Raw genomic sequence first — 21,161 nt, forward strand, 5'->3', positions numbered from 1 at the left:
AGAACTGCTTAGATTTTCGTTAGTGTGGCTTGAATATTAATGAAGTTATGCAATATCATTTTTCATATCATGGTTTCCCTATGGTCACAGTAATGACAGTGTCGACATAAATCAAGAAATACTGCACAAAATAACACTTTTCACAGATGACAATCTCAGAACATTATAATGATACTGTGAGTGTCATGTCAATTATCACCATTCATCATGATGCACCTACGACGTGCTATTTTTACATTGTTCAGAAGGCGGATCGCAATGTATTATTCTTTACGTTATAAAAAATAAATCGGGTTTAAGGTTTTGTGGTGTTCGCCGGGGAGTTGGATTAGCTTTTTCGGAATCACCCGTTGCATTCATTAGCCGAACATAGCCTTTTAAAGAGTTTAGAACAATTTCTGCCACTATCGTTTTCAGAAATATATACGACTATGATAAACACTGGCAGAAATAAAAATTTCCGCCGGCACAAAAGCAATTTCTCGAGCCATGCCAGCATGCGTCATCAGCAGGCATAAATCCGTTCATGTTACTTTCGCAGTGATATTTTGTCTCGAACTGAACCATATTTGATGTGATGCTGATGTTCCCTAGTGGGGAACCTTTTGTACCGCTGCCTATGCGCATATTCTGACACACGTTTAGAGATATGGGCACCAATAACCTGTACCATTTGCCACCTTCACTAATGCCGCCTTCAGAATCTGGTTTTTCTGGTCATATTGTAGCCGTTACAGATGACTGGTAGCGCACAAATACCCGACTTTGGTGACAACGTCCCAAAATATCACTAACGCGACCAGCCAATAAGCATGATAAGCCATCATATTGAAAAACATTTCTTTACATTGTTGTAACTTTGTCAGATGCCGAATTTCCTACGTTGAAATGGGCGCTTTTAATGTAGTATCTGGATGTCGGCATCTAGACAATGTGGATGACGTGAATGTTTATCGCGCCTCTCAAGCTTTAAACCGACAGTGTTACGAAAACGAGAATGTTACATTTTCGTCTTTCAACTGTTTTACATTTACGGCGCCTTCTTTAAGGAAATGTGTGTGGTATCCATGATATTCCGAAGTATTTTTTTCACAGTTTGGAGCTTTCGATTGACATAAATGCTGACAAAGTAATTTTCAGCAATCCTTCGAGAGCATCAATTTTCACGCTGAGAAAATGTACATTTTGCCACTCACTACATTAAACACAAATTATTTTTATGTTTTCATGCCATGTTGCAATTTTTATCGGCACAACACGACTATGGACGGGTATCTATTTTTTGACAATCTTTAGGAAAATGAAAATATTTATGTTTTCAATATTACACCAGTCTTAAGCCTACATAATAAGTCTCTACTGAGCTCACATATCTTTTCTCGATTTTCAAACAGAGATAGTTTCATAGCAACGTAAACCGCCTATCATTAAAGGCATTTTAAACCGATCTTGAGAAATAGACATCCGGTTAGGCAAACAACAGTGAAGGTGTGAATAACATGTCAGTTTGTTTATCAAGCAAAAACACGTTTGTATTTGCAGATGGCCATGGGGTCTTCAAATACAGGCCTTGTATAACGTAAAAGTCAATCCTGGTGAACAGACCTCTATCATTTGTGAAGTCGTCGGGAACCCACCAGCGTCTCCCAATGATGTGATACTAGTTGATCAGTCTGGATCAGCTGTCACACATACAGATCACTATTTCAGAGGGATGTACCATTCCATAACTAACTTTAGCACTGTTACATTTTATGATGGACTGTCCTACACTTGTAGAGTTGGTGACCAGTCAAAAGAACTGTCAACTTTCGAAACATATGGTAAGGACCACAAGAAATTTAGTGACGATTTCTACCCATCAGAAATACTGAAACAAACATGTGAAATTGCACATCTGTGCCACAACATTAACAGTACAATCATCATTTTCTCATGCATTTAACACTGAAGTTTTCGAGTCATCGTTTTCGAAAATGAACAATCGTCATTTTGAGTAAATATGCACTCGTATTTAGGCCTAATTGTGCCTAAACTATATCCGACGCTTTGAGCTTAGATTATATAAGCTACAGTTACATTTGTTGAATAAAGTGACATGTGTCACAAAGTGAGGCATTGAGGACTTCAAAATTTAACTCCTTCCAAAACCTCTTACACAACTAAGTTTGAGGATAAAGATTGGGAGCATGGAATGTAACCAACCATACAGACGCAGTAACGAATCGATGAACAATGCATTTATTAATTCATTATTATTTATCTAGTCATACATACTTACATCATCCGTCATCCATTAATTCATCCATTCATTCATTTTATCAATTCTTTTTTATTTTAGTATTTTTTAAAGAGCAATCGTCATAGGAAACGTGTTTTATTTTGAATTATTAGATAGGGGAGCAATCATACATAGTCATATAGCAGTCATACATACATACATACATACATACATACATACATACATACATACATACATACATACATACATACATACATACATACATACATACATACATACATACATTCATCCATTCATTCATCCATTCATTCATTTTGTCAATTCTTTATTATTTAGTATTTTTTAAAGAGCAATCATCCTAGGAAACGTGTTTTATTTCGAATTATTATATTTTGAAGCAAAAGGGAACATACGTGATTTAACCTTATATAAAACTTTTACATTCTAAGGGAGAGGAAATTTCGATTGTCCCTATAATAGTGATAACAAAGAACATCACATAACTCTCACTCAACTACAATGTGTGCTAATTTCAGTCTTACCTGAATTTTTACCGAGAAATCGGCCCGAAATTTATCCACGAGCAATAAGAGCTTCTGTCACTTGGAAGAAATGGGAGAACGGTACCGACCTTGGAGATGGACCTGTTGAAGCTTACAAAGTGTACTTCAAAAAGACAACAGATAGCGATTGGACGGCACATCAGCATTTCCCAGTAATCGATCAAGATCAGACAAGTTACACCGCAGACATCATGGGCCTTGATTGGTGTACTAGTCATGATTTTACAGTGACTGTCAAACGACCAGGACCACTTGGGGAAGGCAGCAAGAAAACATTCAGTACAGTAAGCACACTGTGTGATGGTAAGTGCGTTTCATGAGGAAACGTCCCTGTACAGGATCTTGCAAGGTGATTTTGCCTTATCTTTGCAGAACAGAGTCATCAAGGTGCAAAATGAGGCGATATTATGCAGTGATTTGCTTTTCGATTGCTGATGACGTCATTTTATTTATATAATTGGAAGCATTTATAACAGTCACATTGCTGTCAATTCTTACCTATGACAACAATACATCGATTCAGACTATTAGATGCATCAGTTTCCGACGTTTAAAGTTTAATTTTAGTCATTCGATGGTGTTCTCTAATGTCATTTATTGCATAGCGGCTAATAGTCAAAAGACTTAGATAATTGATAACATAAGCTTATTGCACCTCCTCGTATATCAAGCGGTATGATTTTTTTAAATCAATGTCCCATTGTAGCACCTTCAGACGGACCAACAATAACGGGAACAACATCAAGTCATCAAAATGCTCTACAATTTAGCTGGGTGGTGAGTAAGATATATCTTATTGTCAGTGAAGTTTGACGTTTTGGCATTTTAAGTTACTTAACATAAATAATCTTGGAACTGATCCACTGTTGTGCTCTACATTGAGGCCAGAACGATAAATAACAGCATGTAACTGAAAATAGAGGGACTAAATTTAACTTATCACATCTCGCAAAGGATTGTTCAAACGTTTGTAAAGCATTCAGATGAATCTAGCGTCATTATATAAACTTGAAGATGACATAAATTATTAATTTGTAAACATATCCAAACTTACTGGAAAAAACAGAATGCTCCGTTAGTTATTCTGATTATAGATGATATATCTTGATATAGGGTAACTCATCTTGAGCTCAGTAACACAGCATGCATCTTAGAATGTTACTTTCATTGCGTGCTGCCGCATATTCAATGGAAAATGCCGCGTACGACGGGAAATGATGAAATGATGGGTTGTGGGCTAAGACTTTTTCTGTCTAACTCTTTTTCTGAGGTCAAGCACACTGTGTGGCTTTATTACTTTTAATAGGATGAATCATGAAATTATTTAAATTAAGAGGCCTAATTATATAAACGACAATATATAATATTTTGACAGACTTCACTTTTGAAAAACTTGCATAACGCAAATGGTTAAGATCAGTCTGAGAGTAACCTTAGTAATTAATTACGCACATGATTAAAAAAATTACAAACCAGTACTAGTAATTGTATCAGCAGCAGCAGCAACAGTAGTTTTTAGTTTTTCAATGGAACTTTTATTCCAATAATAAAAGTCGTGTACAAAAATACAAAATTGCACTCAGCTGTACACGTCAATCTGGTGCAATCAATAAAATCAAAAGAAATCAAAAAGGTTCAAACTGAGAATCACAAGCAGCGTTCACAGAAAAACACACAGAAGCACTGAGGTTGATACTCCATTGGGTCTTGACGTGGAGACCAAAACGTCGATGACATCACTAGATAACTGGTAGTACAAAATGACATCAGGCGATGAGATGACTACCAAAGCGTACGTGCATCCAGCCTAAGGTGAAAACCAGTATATAGATGACATCAGGTGACAGGTGTTAAAAAGTAGCATCACGTGAGATTGGTCGGACCAATGTTGACAGCTGGACGTCAAGATAATAGGCAGCAATAACGCTAACACAAGCACAGTGGTTAGCCTGAAACAAAGCAAAGTGTATGTCCTCCGACAACTGTCCGAACCATGAAAATGATTCCCGTGAGGAGTACGGTGCCCTGGGTATAGACTCGAAGCTACTCGAGCCTCAGTTATCAGAAGTGTAGCCTAATGCTGTAGAGTGTATGAAGTGTGTTAATACACAGACCTAACAAGCTTACCTCACGAGAGAATATCAGCAATTTTCAGTTTTCCTTCACTAACAGAAGCTAAAACATTGTTCACACACCAAAATCTATCAAAATTCGTGTTCTCGCGGGAGAAACCATGGTAAGCGTATTCATTTAGTATAGGCGAACGTAGACGAGATTTAAAGGCGGCAATAAGGTCACCAGACAGGTGCGGATCATTTTCAGTGATGGCTTTACGACGAGTCATGTTAATAACAAGTTTTGCAATGTTGAAAATAGTTTAAAAGGGCATGGATATTTTTATCCATAACAGTTTTAATAAAAGGTGGGCCAATTACAAACCACCAGTACAAAATCCTACAATTGGGTCCAAGAAGTTGACGAGATAATTTACGCAGTAATTTGAACAAAGAGGTTAGTCGATGACATTCCAGAAAAATGTGAACAAGGTCATCTCTGTTACCACAGAAAACACAATTTGGGGTCTGACTGAAATGACATTGAAACAGGTAGTTACCAGTTGCATAGGCACCGTGCAAAATGCGCCATTGAAGATCACCTTCTAGGACTAGTATAACAGAAACTAAAATTTACCTTCGTGTCTTTTGACAGACCAAGTAATTCCCTCCAAATAGTGTCAGGACGATCACTATGCTTCTTGTGGAAGTCAGACATGATGAGAAATTTATAAATTGCGCCCTTTTCAATTTATAGAGGGGGCAGTTAAGGACAATGTTATTTGTTTCATCGGGGGAGTGTTGGAACGTTAGATTGACATCTTCGGAGAACGAATGTTGTAATTTATCTCTCCATTGTTCAGGAATGGAATTACGTAATGACGTCACGACATTGCTCAAAATCCTACGCGAGTAAATGGGCATTATGTTTGCTATATTATCATGAGATAACCAGTTTCTGGAAAAAGGATCGACAAGGTCACTTATTTTTGTTATCCCAGCATCAATGAGATGATTCGAAAGGGTTGGCTGATCATCAAATACTGAATGCTTGATTTGATCATTAAAAAAGAGAGGTTCTTGGAGAATATTATCCGTTGAGGTGGGATCACCCTTTCGAACAGCCTTGGAAGACTGCCAAGTTTGTAACAGGTCAAGATAAAATGGAGGCGTGGTAACAGGAATACTTGGAATTTTAATAGCAAGAAGTTGTCTACTATAATCAAGTTTGTGGACACGCCTAAAGTAATAATCAGTGAATGAGAATGAAGGGTGATCTAAACCTGAATACAAATATCTTTGTATATATTGTAAGCGGAATGCCTTTGCACTTGCAGGGAGATTAATAAGACCATGGCCTCCCTTTTCGAGAGAAGACCATGGCCTCCCTTTTCGAGAGGAGTGTATAACAGAGTATCAGGCACCCAGTGACGACCTGCTAGAAGAAATCAAGAAGCGCACGTTGAATTTCATTGAGTACATCAGGTGGCGGAATTAGAGAAAAAATGCGATGTAAGATTTTGCTGGCCACGAGCTGGTTAATAACAATTACTCGACCATGGTACGACATTGCAGGGGCATATCTTGACCACCAACTAAGTTTGTTGTTGACTTTTGATATGCAGTCATCCCAATTCTGAATGAAATAGTCAGCAATATTGCCTATGAAAGTACCAAGGATCTTTAAACCGTCACTATTCCATTGAATTTGTAAGGGGTGTCTCTTCTGTTACGCCAAGCACCCACCCACAGCCCTTTGGATTTTCTATAATTAACCCGAGCATTACTAGCATCTTCATAAGTACGCAACCATTTTTCGAGAATACTGAATTCTGAATTATGTGTGATAAAAAGACTGACATCGTCAGCATAGGCAGATAGCTTACATTTGCGCCCATTAGATTTTGGAATCATGATTCCTTGAATATTTCGATCTTCACGAATTTTGTGAAGCAATGGCTCAATAACAATGGCGTAAAGTTGACCAGATAGAGAACACCCTTGTCTAATTCCACGTTCAAAGTGGATTGGAGCAGTAAGAGAGCTGTTGATTCGAACAAGACTTTCCGTTTGAGTGTAAAGCAATTTAATGTGTTTTATGAAATTATCACCAAAGCCAAATGAATGCAAAGTTCTGAAGAGGAAATCATGATGGACCCGATTAAAAGGCTTTTTCTTGATCCAGTGACACAATACCAAGTGGAAGAGTGAATTCGTTATGGTAACTTATGCAGTCTCTGATTAAGTTGATATTATCGAAATTTGACGACCGGAACTGTATAACTTTGATCGATGTGTATGATGTCAGGTAACACACTTTCAAACGAAAAGATAAAGCTTTAGCAAAGATTTTATAGTCTGCACAAAGCAAACTAACCGGCCTCCAGTTACGTAGCAAAGTATTGTCTCCTAACTTGGGAAGTAAAGTCAGAACAGCACGACGACAAGAAGTGGGTAAAATACCATCTGTGAGAGAGGCTTGGGAAACATCATGCAAATCATGACCAATAGTGGACCAAAACGTTTTAAAAAATTCCACTGGTATACCGTCAATTCCAGGTGTTTTACCAGTGGTAACCTGCTTTAAGGCTGAGGACATTTCTTCAAAAGTGATCGGTTCGTCGCACTGTTCAGCTTTAATTTTTGTAAATTATCGAGAAGAGAATCTTGGGCTGCAGTTGAAATGGGTTCCGGGTGGTACAAATGTTGATAAAAGGTACGAGTAAGTGAACGGATTTCATGTTGATTTTCAGTGATGGTCTGATCGTGACGACGCAGCTGATTAAGAGATTTGTGCTGACCTTTATGTTTCTCAAGGGAATAGAAAAAGTTTGTACTGGCATCGGAATCATTAAATTGTTGATAACGTGCTCGAACAGCTGCGCCTTGAGTTTCAATCTTATTTAAGTTATCCAAGATATCTTTCTGTTGCTGATATGTTTTATGAAGTGAAGGGCGTTCAGCAAGCAGGCATTGCAGATTTTGGACGTGATCGTTTAATTCTTTTTTCATATGCTTATTACGGTAGATGTATTGATAGCTGTATTGTTTGCTAATTTCTTTAATTTTTTGTTTGCCAATGTCCCACCAAGATTGAAGTGAAGTGAATCTCTGTTTTTCATTGCGCCATTTCTGCCAAAAAGTCTTGATCAAATTACAGTAGTCTTCATTACTTAAGAAACTAGTGTTGAGACACCAAACAGGATTTTATTTTTAGTGAAATTGGCACAAATATGAAGGGAAACTGGACTGTGATCAGATAAATTGTGACATGAATCAATCGAGACAGATTTGATTTTTGAAGTGAGGGCTTTTGTAATGAAGAAGGTGTCAATCCGTGATTTATTATTATTTCTTTGCCAAGTATAATTACGTGAGGAGGTGTGAACATGACGCCACGCATCTGCAAGTTTTGTGCGATGAACAATATCAGAAAGAAACTTAGAAGAATTCATGTGTGGCTCAGTCTCGGAACCCCTGTCTAAGTTAGGAATGAGCGTACAATTAAAATCTCCCCCCATAATAACTGGATCATCATTAATACTGTTTAAAAACTTTTTAAGCTGAGCGAAGAAACGTAAACGTTCCTCTCCAGAATACGGGGCATAAACATTCACTAAGTGAAATGGCTGTCTACAGTCACGTGGAGATGTAATAAGCGACCTCTAACAACACTACTTTGAGAAATAACATTCACTTGTTTTCTCTTGGGAAAGAGAATAGCGACACCTGCCGAGTTACTAGTTCCGTGAGAAAAATATATTGGTGAACGCCAAATAATTTGCCATTGGGCTTGACTATCAATTGTTGAGTGAGTTTCCTGGAGGAAACAAAAATCGTTATGGTGATCTACATTCAAGTAAGATAAAATTTGATAACGCCTGAGAGAATCGTGACCTCCATTAATATTCCACGTTAAAGTTGAAATACTTGCCATTAAAAGACAAGACAAAAGAATTAAGGCATTAGTGACCATTATTTTAGAGAATAATGTTTACTCTTGGTATACGCATACAGTTTAACTGTCAGCCTATATATTCTTACATTTTGGCTGGCTGTAACATGATCAGATTTGCGCAACTTATGCAATGCTTTAATTAGAAGTCTTAAATCTGGACAATATTCATAACATCTCTGGACTGGCTTTTTTGAACCTTTAATCTACGCTAAAAACTCTAAGAGGCTGCTAAAGCTTAGATCATTGCGATCTGTCAGTTCAGAAGTATCAGAAACTTCAGATGTCATAGAAATACTATCGGCGTCATCACCTCTTCGTCTCCGTCAATATCAGAATCTTGGCTGAGAATAATAGAATCCCACACCCCAACGGTTGGGATGGAATGTCTCACACGAGTTCGGGAATTCTGTCTCACACGAGCCGAAGGCGAGTGTGAGACAGAATTCCCCAACGAGTGTGAGACATTCCATCCCAACCCGTTGGGGTGTGGGATTATTTTTCTCACGTCCCTCCAATATCTTTAGAAAATTGCATTTTATTGTGGTAGGTTTATACTATCAAAAACCAGCACCCGATTGCTCTTGTTTCATTTGTATCATTCCGCACAGAAAAATGAAGTTCCTTTCATTGATGAGCATATCAAACACGTTAACATGTATATTACCGATATGGCAATTTTGTTTTGTTGGTCAGCCACAAAATTCTCCAGGTCATCTGAGGAAAATATTGCAAAACAGCTCTTGTGGCCCTCTTTTGATGACATTGCGGTGAAAGCTGTCGTCTGCTATAGCCTCGTGTATAAATGGCTCGCTCATCGAAGTCTTTCGCTAACTGTGTCGCTGTCAAGTCAGTTCTTCTCCAGAAAATATGTCGACGAGCGTAAACAGCCGATAGGTTTGTAATGGCCTGAATTCTCCCGTTACAACATAAAAGCGGTCACTCTCCGTGTATTTGTTGCCGACGCCACGCTGACCGTACTCAAATCTAGAACAACCTGTTCACTCTGCGGTTCAGTCGTCTGTCCGCTATAGTGCCAGTTGAACATTACGCGATGTTCTATTCATCAAATAATTCGTACAGAGAACTGGGCGCTGAGCAGAATCGACCAATCAACATACGTTTCACATACAAGGTGTTCGGTCGCGCAACAATACAGAGTGTGAGAACAAATTGATCTCACACTGTGTTCTCACACTCCCAGCGCACTGGGGACGTGAGAACATCGAATCTATTACCAGTTTGACCGGAGTTGTCTGGGATAATGGAAATCAGAGTCTGAATGCATCCCTCCAGTATTAACACCAGAGAAAGGCGTCTCTGGAAAATCAAGGGATTGAGAAAAACCAACTGAGGAAGAAGAAGAAGGGGAAGGAGCAAAAGGAAGAGAGGGAGAGGAAGGGAAAGAGGAAGGGGAAGGAGAAGCAGGGGTTCGTACCCTGTCTTCAACAGCAACACCAACATCTGCGGACTCTGTGTCATCAACATTTGTGTTCTTACTATTGGCCCTTCCTTCACTTGTTTCATCGTTAACACCTTCATTGCTATTGTCATTAGTATTGATTATCTCCTCATTGATTACATCATTTGCATCGCCTATTTCCATATCATTAGTATTTTGAACTTTAACCTGCTCATCAACACCTTGCTCCTCAACAATTACCTCATCGATGATATTATCAGTAGCAGCTGAAGAAATTTCTGCATTTAATGCATTGTTATGCGACTCTTTGTTCTGACTGTTGCTATTTTCGTTTCTTGATGAGCCTGAGTTTCATGAGCTGCATTTGTAGAAACATTTCCTGATTGATTTTCAACAACGTGCAAAACACCGGGCTGACCAGGACAATTTCTACGAATGTGGCCTTTCATACCACAAGCGAAGCATCTCATTTCATCAAGAGAAATGTAAATTGGATACAAATGATCTTGATATTTGACCTGTATTAGCCCGTTGATGTTGTCATTATGTAATAAAATGTGAATTTGCCGTCTGAATGACTTGACATGTTTCAAGGCAGGATCTTTACAACCAAGGGAATGACTCGCATATGTCCAACTACTCTTCCTAGTTTCCACAATTCTTCCTCTAGTTTTTCATCAGGGATAAATGGGGGCACATTAGATAAAATAACTTTGGAGGCAGGTTTGAGCATGTGTTCAACCTGGACGAATTCATTGTCAAGCACTAATTGGCGTTCAACGACAGACTCTACGTGTTCTAATTTAGCAAGATACACAACCACTGAACAATTCATTCGTGAAGCTGCAATAATATTTTCAGCCCCAACAATCTTTGAAATTTCAGACACATAGTTTTCTACTGGCACACCTTCGACATTGTTGCACCTCACAGCATGTTTACGGGTAGGTGCCTGAATGGATTGTCGACCTGGGTAGCCATATTGCGTACCCACAGTGGCCGGGAAGGGGAAAGATAAAATCCACCCCAATCCAGCCAATCGAGCTTTAAAAACCTCAAAAACTACGCAAAACTGAAAGTATCAATTACTCATGAAGTAAATATACCAGTAGAGTTGATCAATAACGCTGAATGATGAGAATACAACACAAAATTCAGGAGCCCATCTACCACACGTCCGCACGGAGTAGTAGTAGTAGTAGTAGTAGTAATAGTAGTAATAGTAGTAGTAGTAGTAGTAGTAGTAGTAGTAGTAGTAGTATTTTATAGGTTATAGTTTTTAACACATTTATTTTACAGGGGTCCCTACTTACGTGCTAGAGCTAAAAGGAATTTTTGACATTGCCATTAAGCAATATAAATATAAGAAAAAGGGAAAAGATCACTACAAAATTTCAGTCGGCATTAAAGAGAAAACTTCATAAATAACAAAAGTAAACATCATCAAAGGGTCGTATCTTAAACTGATCACTTGTCGTCGAACTACCACGAATAGGCATTATTATGTAATGATCTGCTGTGGACACGAAACACGAATTACTGAACTATAGTTCAATGATCTGCTGTGGACACGAAACACGAATTACTGAACTATAGTTCATGAAGGAGCGTTCAGATTTACAAAATTTATGTATTTTTGTTGATTATCCGGAAGCCCAGAATACAGTCAGTAGATTTTCTGTAAATCTCTCATGTTTTGACTTGCCTGCATAAACACATTTCAAAAAAGTAAACTCAAATGATGAAAAGATAATGTGCTGTATTTATGAGAAAAGTAAATGACAATTTACTACACAGGAACATTTCAACTCAAAACTCTAGGTTCTGATAGAACCCTACCTAAAGTTTCTGTACACTCAATATATATTGTGTGCTACTTGTTCTGCAATTAGGTACTCGTTAGTTGTTGTCTACACATAACGAATCTACGTAACTGTTAATTCAGCATTTGATTGCTGCAACTACATTTTGCCCCGCCACAATCTGGTGCCAAAACCCGGGAGAGAAGGACTAAAGAAGACGATGTAAAGACTTGTTACCCGCCCGACTTGAAGAAGACTTTGAAGAACTACCGACCAAAGAAGTCGAAAAACAACACATCGTGTAAAGGTATCAAAATATTGGTGAAATTCAGAGTATAGTGCACATTCTTTAATAACAATAGGGCTTTTGATTAACTATAATTCTGGAAAAGTATTCCGCATTTTGTTATGAATTGAATACTTGCCACTTCTCAATCGTTGGATTCTAAAGTATTGACCTATTGACCTAATTCTCAGATAATGCCTCATCGACTTCTTTGCCATTTGTGTCTTTGATATTTCTTGACATATACAAGTAATGCGAATTTCTTACTTTGAAAAATGTATGCGGATAGTATTTCATCGACAATTTTCCTCGTATTAATGAAATTAGCATTTATGTACACTGGAAGTGTTTCTTGTAGCAATGACCAATAAGCTTATAAATTTCATAATCCGCTGGAAATGGATACGACAGACCATGTTATTTTCTGTTATTTTTATACTCCATTTTAAATAAAATGTAGTTATATAATTCCGTTGAATACACAGATATTCAAAATGTGATATTTAGTGTTACTTTATAAAGCAACATTCAGTTGCATTGTATATTTTCATATTAATTTTACATTGGGACATTCAGTGATATTTTACATTTTAAGGCTCGGTGTCAATTTAAGTTTAGTAAGATTGAATTTGATGGGTTGCATTCTGTAAATTTCTCTTTTTTGCATAGGGAGAAAGTAGTTTCAAGGAATATTGCGGAGTTCCAATTAAGTATTGACTAATTATCTGCTATATTTGCAGTCAAAGGACAATATCAGTTCTTAACTGTTGGTTATTATTGACATTCATTAAAATAATCATACTATAAGCAAAACATAGTGTCTTTTCACTTCATTCTGTTATAGTAGTTCTCGACTCGAAATTGAAAGACTGGAACTTTTGCAAACACTTTCCGTAAGAAAATTTAAATTCACTTTCGAACTGAAGACTAAAAATCAAAGGTAAAGTACATAATTATTTTTGTCTAACAAAAACAAAATACCGAGTATTTAGTGACTCTTGATGTCCAAAGTAACGACCTCTTTGTGTTAACTATCAGAAAGAAAATACAATTCGAGATTTCAACAAAAATAAAGTGATGACACTGCATGAAAACCCAATAATACAGATAAATTCACATTAATGAGTTGCCTGTATTATAGTTTAATACACGTGAATTCACATGAATCCACATGAATACAGGCTTGCTGAATACAAAAAATGGATTCATGAATGTATTCATCTGTATATGCACTCTTCAGCTAAAATACAGCCAATAATCCATGTTAATACAGTAAGTATTATAGGGTTTTTATGCAGTGATGAAAAGTTTAGTTACTCCATGAATTTCAAAGTGAGCCCCTACAAGAGAAAATGTATTTCAAAGGTTTTAGAGCAAGAATTTCTATTCCGAAGAACATTCTACCTTATGTTTCTTTTTGAACTTGAATTTCAAGCGGATTTAGTACGTGACTCTTAACCAATTGTTCTTTAAAGAGTGCCTCCGATAAAATCTCGTTCTCGGTCATACAACGTGCGGCGTAATATTTATACAGTTCGTGTAAACAAGCTTTTTTATCAGTGTTCCTAAAGTAGTATGTCGTTAGGAACCACTTTAAATGAAATTAATTGATACATCGCCATTCAGGAGGCTAAAACTTTAAAAAGTTTATTTTAAATTTCGTCAGTTACCAGTGACGTCAAGCTTCTTGAGACTAGCAAACGCCATGAAAATTGGCGATAAATTTGTGTGGGGCGGAAAGAGTAAGCAGGTGCTTTGGTCCCGTAAATTTAAAGCTGCTTGCAGTTTTAATTGACAATAACTTCTTTCTGACGCCGTCTCTCGAATGTTGATCCGGTGATTTTCCTAAAAGGCAAGCCTAGGAGCGGCCGTGTAACCAACTTTTCATATCTTTAGTCTTCTTTGATCGTGAGAAGCTATAGAAGAGGCTATTTTATTAACAAAAGGAAATTATCGAAGTTTTCCATGGCCGATTTCATTGCCTCATTTGACCGAGAATCTGTACAACAGTTTTCTTTGTTTGATACATATATTTAAGATAAGCTTAGTAAAAATGCGAGCCTAAAATAAAAACGTCTTTGGCCAAAATTACTACATCCTGTACGTTGCAATTAAGTTTTGTCGTGTATAAAATATGATTGCCACTTAAGGAGTGCTAATAGTCTACTTGAAAAGCTTTCTCATAATTTCGAATGCAAGACTTACACGACAATCATCAACCATGTGTACTCTTCATCGTAGGTTGATTTCGTGCTTCACAATTTCATTGACAGGTACGTTGGACAACACCCGATATTCATGTGTACAGCCGTGTGTATAATAACATGGATTTCTAATCTAGCCTAAACTTCTGTACTTGGTAACGTTGCGAGTTTGGCTCCCGTAAAAGTCCGCAGTCATTTACTATCATGTCTGTCGATGCTCGATGACTGGCCGCTCCGTTACAAACAGTGAAAAATGTAGTCGCAAATCAACAAAGTTTCCTTGACAATTGCGACAAAAATCTTTGGAGATGAGCAATCAGGCCTGGGATCGACGTATCCCGTAGTCTACTAAAGTACATTCCTATGGTGGCTTAATGAGGCGACAGGTGTTATATTTTTTTTCATACCTGTATTTTTTTCCATGCCTGTATTTTTTTTTCGTATATGTCATTTTCATTTCATGCCTGTAATTTTTTTGTTCATGTCTGCAATTTTTATTTCATGCCTATAATTTTTTCATGCCTTTTACTTGCAACGTGTCCTTTCTGGTTTAAGCTTGCAGTCTGGAGTGACACGAGACCTCGTGCTCTATCAGAAAGTCATTCGCCACCTTCATGACAGTAGCCAATAATACACCCACAAGTGTTTCCTCCGAAACTTCTGACCAATCGCTAGTCAGTAAATTCCCGCCTTTGGTTTATTCAATTTGTAGCAAACAATCATACAGTGGCCCCCGCAGGCCCGTAAACGGCTACATTCGCCGCTGCCGACAAAACAATATTTTAATGCTTTACTGTGAAGCGCTATAAAATATTAAATTTAATCTCTTATAACTCGGCATCAACCATTCGATTATAACATTGCTCCGTTAGTAGCCGCTTCAAAGGCAGACATGGCTGAAATGATAAACAAGAACATAGCCTCTTAATAATAGACTAGAAATATCACCGTGACTACGTAGGTAATAGTTTCCTCATGCCATTGTGTAGATTTATTTCAGGTAAATAAAGAAGTAGATAAATATTTTCTCATGTGCTATCAAATATTTGCTGAATAGATTTTATTTTGTATTTCTGTCACATTGAAGATATAGTGAGAAATATCACAGAGCAGAATCTTTTCAGTATATAGATTTTAAATCTGGAAATCAAGCCATTAATGTACATAATAACTCTAAGTGGGTTTACCTATTAACGTACCAAAATATCGGGAAGACCTATACCTATACAAAAGATGCATACTCTAAAATATAAGCATGAGTGCTTCAGCTACGGCGATAAAGCGCCATGTTCGTAAGTACTGAGTCCTTCAATGTAGTCATGAACAGTCCGGGTCATCTCCAAAAATTCGCGACTCATTATGATAATGTATTCCGGCATTCAGCCAATCATCGACCAGATTACATCATTAATAAAGTACAGGTCTCGCTGGGTCACAAATTACCCACCAAGTGTGATCGGCAGTTTTGGGCCGCTTATTAAGCCCCTGTCTTGTGAATTTCGACGAATTTCGACAGTCAACATAATCCACGTGTTCTGCAGAAGGTCATGTCCAACAAGGAGTCCGATTAGTGAACAAATATTATAAATATTGACGATTCATTTCTACACCCCAGTTTATCGATTTCGCTCAAGTACCGAGAATCATTTTGTGGATGTTCATCATCTCTATTAGAAATACTGTTATAAAGGTTATTTGTGTAGGTACGCGTATAATATTTTGCAAGAAAGAAGAGCAATGTCAGAGCTTTAAAAACGATACCTGTTTTGTAGTTGTCAAACGCAGACTACAAATGGTACGCGATTTTGAAAATGTGTTGAAAGAGTGGCCACACAACTGTTCCCCATACGGTAGAATTTGTATCGCTGCCATCTCCGATACAAATGGGGTATTCTGAACGATCTGTGTAGGTACACGATTTATATTTCGCAGGACTTATAGCCAGAGTCTAGGAATCACAGCAATGTACGGGGTTTGGTTGTCTTAGCCAGAATAAAACTGGTACGCGATTTTGAAATTGTGTTTTGACAGAGTGGCTACACAACTGTTCGGCATTATGACAGAATACGGCGCGGGAGTTCGACACAGTATGGCGTACGTAACGAAGGACGCATGTGGAGGTTGCCAGGAAATACAATTTTACTGATGGCGCGCTGGCCGCTGATTGGCTAATGAGAGGGGGGAAATATTATGGTATAGCGTCTCCAATTTTGGAAGTGACCCGGACTGATGAACCATACGGACATTTCTCATGTGTCAATGACCCTTTGACCTAGAACCGGGAACGAAGTTTGTCTTGCAGGATTACCAATCAAATTTTCAGACATAGTTAAAGGTGCAGTGTTTTTAACCTGAAAATATTACACAAAATCGCTACAATGTCTACGTCACGAAAAAAAACTATTGTGCCCTGTAGACGTATAACAGTCCCAAGAGGCCAAAGTTCAACCTAAACAACTTTCCCATAATTTCCCTTTAAAAACCATTACACATACACAGCAAACACTAACAATGAACGACGTGCTTCTCCACTGGTCGATTGTGTGTCTTGCAACTACATTGGCAGGTATGTACATCCAAACATAACATTAAAGATTCTATAACTTTACACTCGTAGATATAATCTACACATATTGAGAATTGGGCCCGTATTGATTGCTGAACAGAAAGAAAATTTTCGTGCTCTACAGTTGGGCACACAATTGTTGGTCGGCGTACAAATTCGTATCAAAAGATTAGACAATACTGTCGGTAGGTACTACATTATTGCTGTGGCTAAACCAATAGTCAGGTTACCTTCATGGCTTTGCAAGCTGCCTTCAGGTTTGTCAGTTTGCTATGAGGAAGTAAAGCTGTTTCATTGCTTCCCTAATAATAACCTTTTCAAGAGGCAGGATATTATCTGTAATAGGTAATATGAAAGTTTCAAAAACATTGTTAACTTTCGTTGTTATCGATTGAATTGAGATATTCGTGCCATTTATTAAGAGATGCTGCCATGTTAAATTTCGAGATTTTTATTTGTAGCAGGTAGTGTGAGTGAATTTTCTGCAATACGTTTGTTTAGAGTTTTGTCGACATTAAGTACAAAAGAGTTGTGAGGAACTACAATGCTGCTGATTTTTTTCAATTTATTGAGCCAGCAGACTTTGCCGGCATATTAACCGAAACTGAACTAAAGTGTACTGCTATAAGAGAATGCTGGAACGGAAAGAGAAACGAATTTAATGCAGTGGATGTTTCTATTACGCTGAGGCATCGTTATCGGTAACGCCAAGCTTTCATAAATGTAGTATGAGTTTAGTGCAAACAATAAAGGCGATTTTATACGAGAAGGTCTATTATGTTTTCGGTAGAACCGTCATTGCTGAGGCATCGCTTTCTTATCAGCTAAGTACGGCAACCGAGGAGGCTCATGTAATAATTTGTACAGTTACTCAACATCATAAAATGGACTTTTTCTAGCTTTCCTTTCTACTTTATTTTGAATTGCATTCCCATCGTAAATTTATTTGCGTTTCGTTATTAAACTAACTTAATGTTTTAATTAGTGCAAGATACGAGGTAAGTTTGTATTTATTTATGCAAATGCTATTAATAAGCATTGTTTCGGTATTGAAATTTTATGCTTTTGATTCTTCATCAATGGTGAATATTCATGTACCCCGCATCTTCCATTGTAATAATTATTATGGCGATTTTGGACACAATGTTTCCTTTTATTAATCTTTTGAAATTAAATTCAAATTCTTTTTTTTCAGCCTCTCGGTCTAATTGTAATTTTGATTTTTGAAATTAAATTTATATCATTTGTATTAAAAATTCATTTTTTCTTAAATCAGATTTTCCTTTTGATATTGTGCTGATTTTCATTTTGATTTTATCTTTCGACTGCATTTTCTTTCATGAGTTTATATTTAAAATAAGTTCATTCCCGTGTTCAACCGTTCGACATATCTCCCGGTGTGATCATAGTCACGTCGTTGGCCAGACAGCAAACTTTTGTTGTTAACTTCGTATGCATTTTGAAAGTTACGTTAACGCTTACGTGAAATCTAACTAAAGGAACCATTTACTGATGTATACTCGCCTGCCATCACGAAAATCGCAATGAAAATGAAAATGATAGTGTATTTGATTTCGCAGATTAAATCGTAAAGAAAAACTAGATTCTAAATAAGAGTGAAATAAATTTTAGAGAAGATAATAAGTAACAGTTGAAATGCAATATCATTTAATAATAATAGTAATAATATCCAGAATACTCGTCAATTGTACAATTTCGAGTGACTTTTTAAAAATTACTTAAGAGCCCTCCTCGGTTCCTGCAGATAAGATCAGACCTTCTTTACTTGGCTGATATTTTAACTGAAAGCGCTAATTTCTACAATGACATCAATTATTTTTCAGGTAAACTCATTTTTAGGCATGACGCCAGGCTTAGGTTTATATAGTAACAAAGACAAGGGACAAGTTAACCTTACCAGCAGAGTTTGAGTTATTCTAACATTAAAATTGAAGGGAATTTTGAACAAAATATAAGTAAATAAAGCAGAAGTACAACCTCTCTCTCAAAACTAATGCTAATAATTTATGGCATCTCTATTCATACTCCACGAGACAAATTTTGCTCTTCCGTCTGTCGGTACGACGGCTTTGTTGCCACTCTCTAAAAATACTCTGCCATCCAAATGCTACTTGCATAATCGATTACCCAAGATTATCTCTATTATCCAGAGATAGCCTCAACCTTGCACGCGGACAATATAAACAGATACATTTTGCTGCCTTCTCTCTCTCTTGAATTTGTCCGCGTTTCTTCGACAAGAAAATCGAATACAAGCTCCTACCCTGACAACAGGGGTTTGACGGGATTTTTCTGATGCAGAACGCCGCTTAAGAGTCTTGTCTGCAGCAAGTTGTGGGGAATTACAATGCTTCTGATTGTTACGATTCATATTTATATTATTGAGCCAAAGGCCTTTGCCTACACATAAACAGAAACTGAAATGAAGCTTAGTTTACTGCTCCAGGATAGAGCCAGACGAGAAAAACATTAACACATATAAAGGATATGCAGTGATGTTTCTATCACGCTCAGGCATCGTTCTACATTGGTTACGTCAGGCTTTCAATAATGATCTTTACGCAAAGGTAGTATGAATTTAGTGCAAAAACTAAAAGGGATTTAATGCTATCAGGTCTATTGTTTTTCAGATAGAACCGTCATTGATTAGGCATCGTTCTTTATCAGTTAAGTACGGCAACCGAGAACGCTCATGAAATCATTTTTTAAGTGGTGACTCAACATCATAAATTGAGTTTTTCTAGCTTTCCGTTCTATTTTTAAATCGATTCGCATTTCCACTGTAACTGTATTAGTCATTCTATAATTAAACTATTGTTAATTTTAACGGCAATTTTAATATGCGGAACAGAATGTGTATATCAAATACAGTTTCTTGCTGCCTCCCCACAGCATGCTAAAGCATACAATTTCAGCATATCAACAAAGCCTGTATGCATCAACATGAAGCGGTATTTGAATTAGAGTCCAGACTGACATTCATATGTCAATAATACATATACATTACACATACACAGGCCGTGTTGACAAGCTGAGAAGCGGAGAGTTCAACATGCTGTAGGGAGTAGAACAAGAACGCAGTTGTACACAGTACACTGAAAAAAAGTACTGTCAGAATTATCAAAGTTAATACAGCTACTGTCCTGCTACTGCCTACGGGTAGGATTACTGTCCTGCATACCAGTAGTGACAAAGATAGCCTAGACTAATGTAGTTGAAGAATAGTTTTTCTCATATGATGCTCATGACGGTGAATTTATACTTCAGTTTCCTTGCCATTTCATCGTTATTTTTAATATATTTGGTATTGATTTACATTCCGACTCGTGTCGAATTTGATTTTGCGCTGGGAAAATGATTGATGTACAGCAATGCATACACATATGCTGATTTTATACTTGTGTCAAATACGTTAAGTATACACGTAAATTAATAAAATGCATAACTACAGTGTACACTTGGTTTGCTAAGATCTGCATTACGTATACTTAATATGTAAAATCAAGTTCATTTCCACATTTTAACCTTGACTTTTCTTCGCATGTGATTACTGTCATGTCGTTGGCTTTTCGTGCGTCTCGAAAGTTATGTTAACGGTTACGTGAAGTCTGACTAGAAGAAACCATTCATCGATGTTCTTGCCTGCCATAGTTATGCTATGACTGTCTAGCCCTGTATGCTCTGTATGCTAGAAATCGCACTTCGAGAACTAAATTATACGAGTGAAATATCGACGATGCGTTATGTCCGTGTGAAACCACGGAGCACAATCGCAGATATCAGCTAACGAGCTCTACTAGAAGCAATCGCTAAAGCAGCTGCAGCAGACTGTACGCTAGCCGGGCACTCTGTACATCGTATGCTTGATGTGATTCATAGCATACTATATGTAAACCTACCCTACCTCTTACAGACTATGCCGTACGTGATGACTAAAAGTCATTTCTGCCGTTTTATAGGGGCCGTTCACTATATGTGTACGGCACCGATAGAGAGCCACTGTCCCGTGGTGCACGCGACTGTGTGTTAACCATTATCACATGCA

The 21,161-nt window shown here is 37.4% G+C and overlaps 2 protein-coding genes across 2 annotated transcripts in view; both read left to right on the plus strand.

Annotated features, from left to right (window-relative positions):
* Positions 1-21,161, plus strand: part of LOC139128937 (uncharacterized) — a 180,719-nt gene that overhangs the window by 22,256 nt on the left and 137,302 nt on the right. The gene's annotated exons all lie outside the window — the stretch shown is intronic.
* On the plus strand, positions 169-12,249 carry LOC139128930 (angiopoietin-1 receptor-like). The gene is made up of 5 exons (XM_070694621.1): positions 169-176; positions 1,543-1,823; positions 2,779-3,108; positions 3,512-3,582; positions 12,130-12,249. The coding sequence occupies exons 1-5, from the start codon at positions 169-171 to the stop codon at positions 12,175-12,177; spliced, it is 738 nt and encodes a 245-aa protein (XP_070550722.1). The 3' UTR covers positions 12,178-12,249.

Source organism: Ptychodera flava, unplaced genomic scaffold (assembly GCF_041260155.1).
Source record: "Ptychodera flava strain L36383 unplaced genomic scaffold, AS_Pfla_20210202 Scaffold_79__1_contigs__length_559180_pilon, whole genome shotgun sequence".
In the NCBI taxonomy this organism is placed as follows: domain Eukaryota; kingdom Metazoa; phylum Hemichordata; class Enteropneusta; family Ptychoderidae; genus Ptychodera; species Ptychodera flava.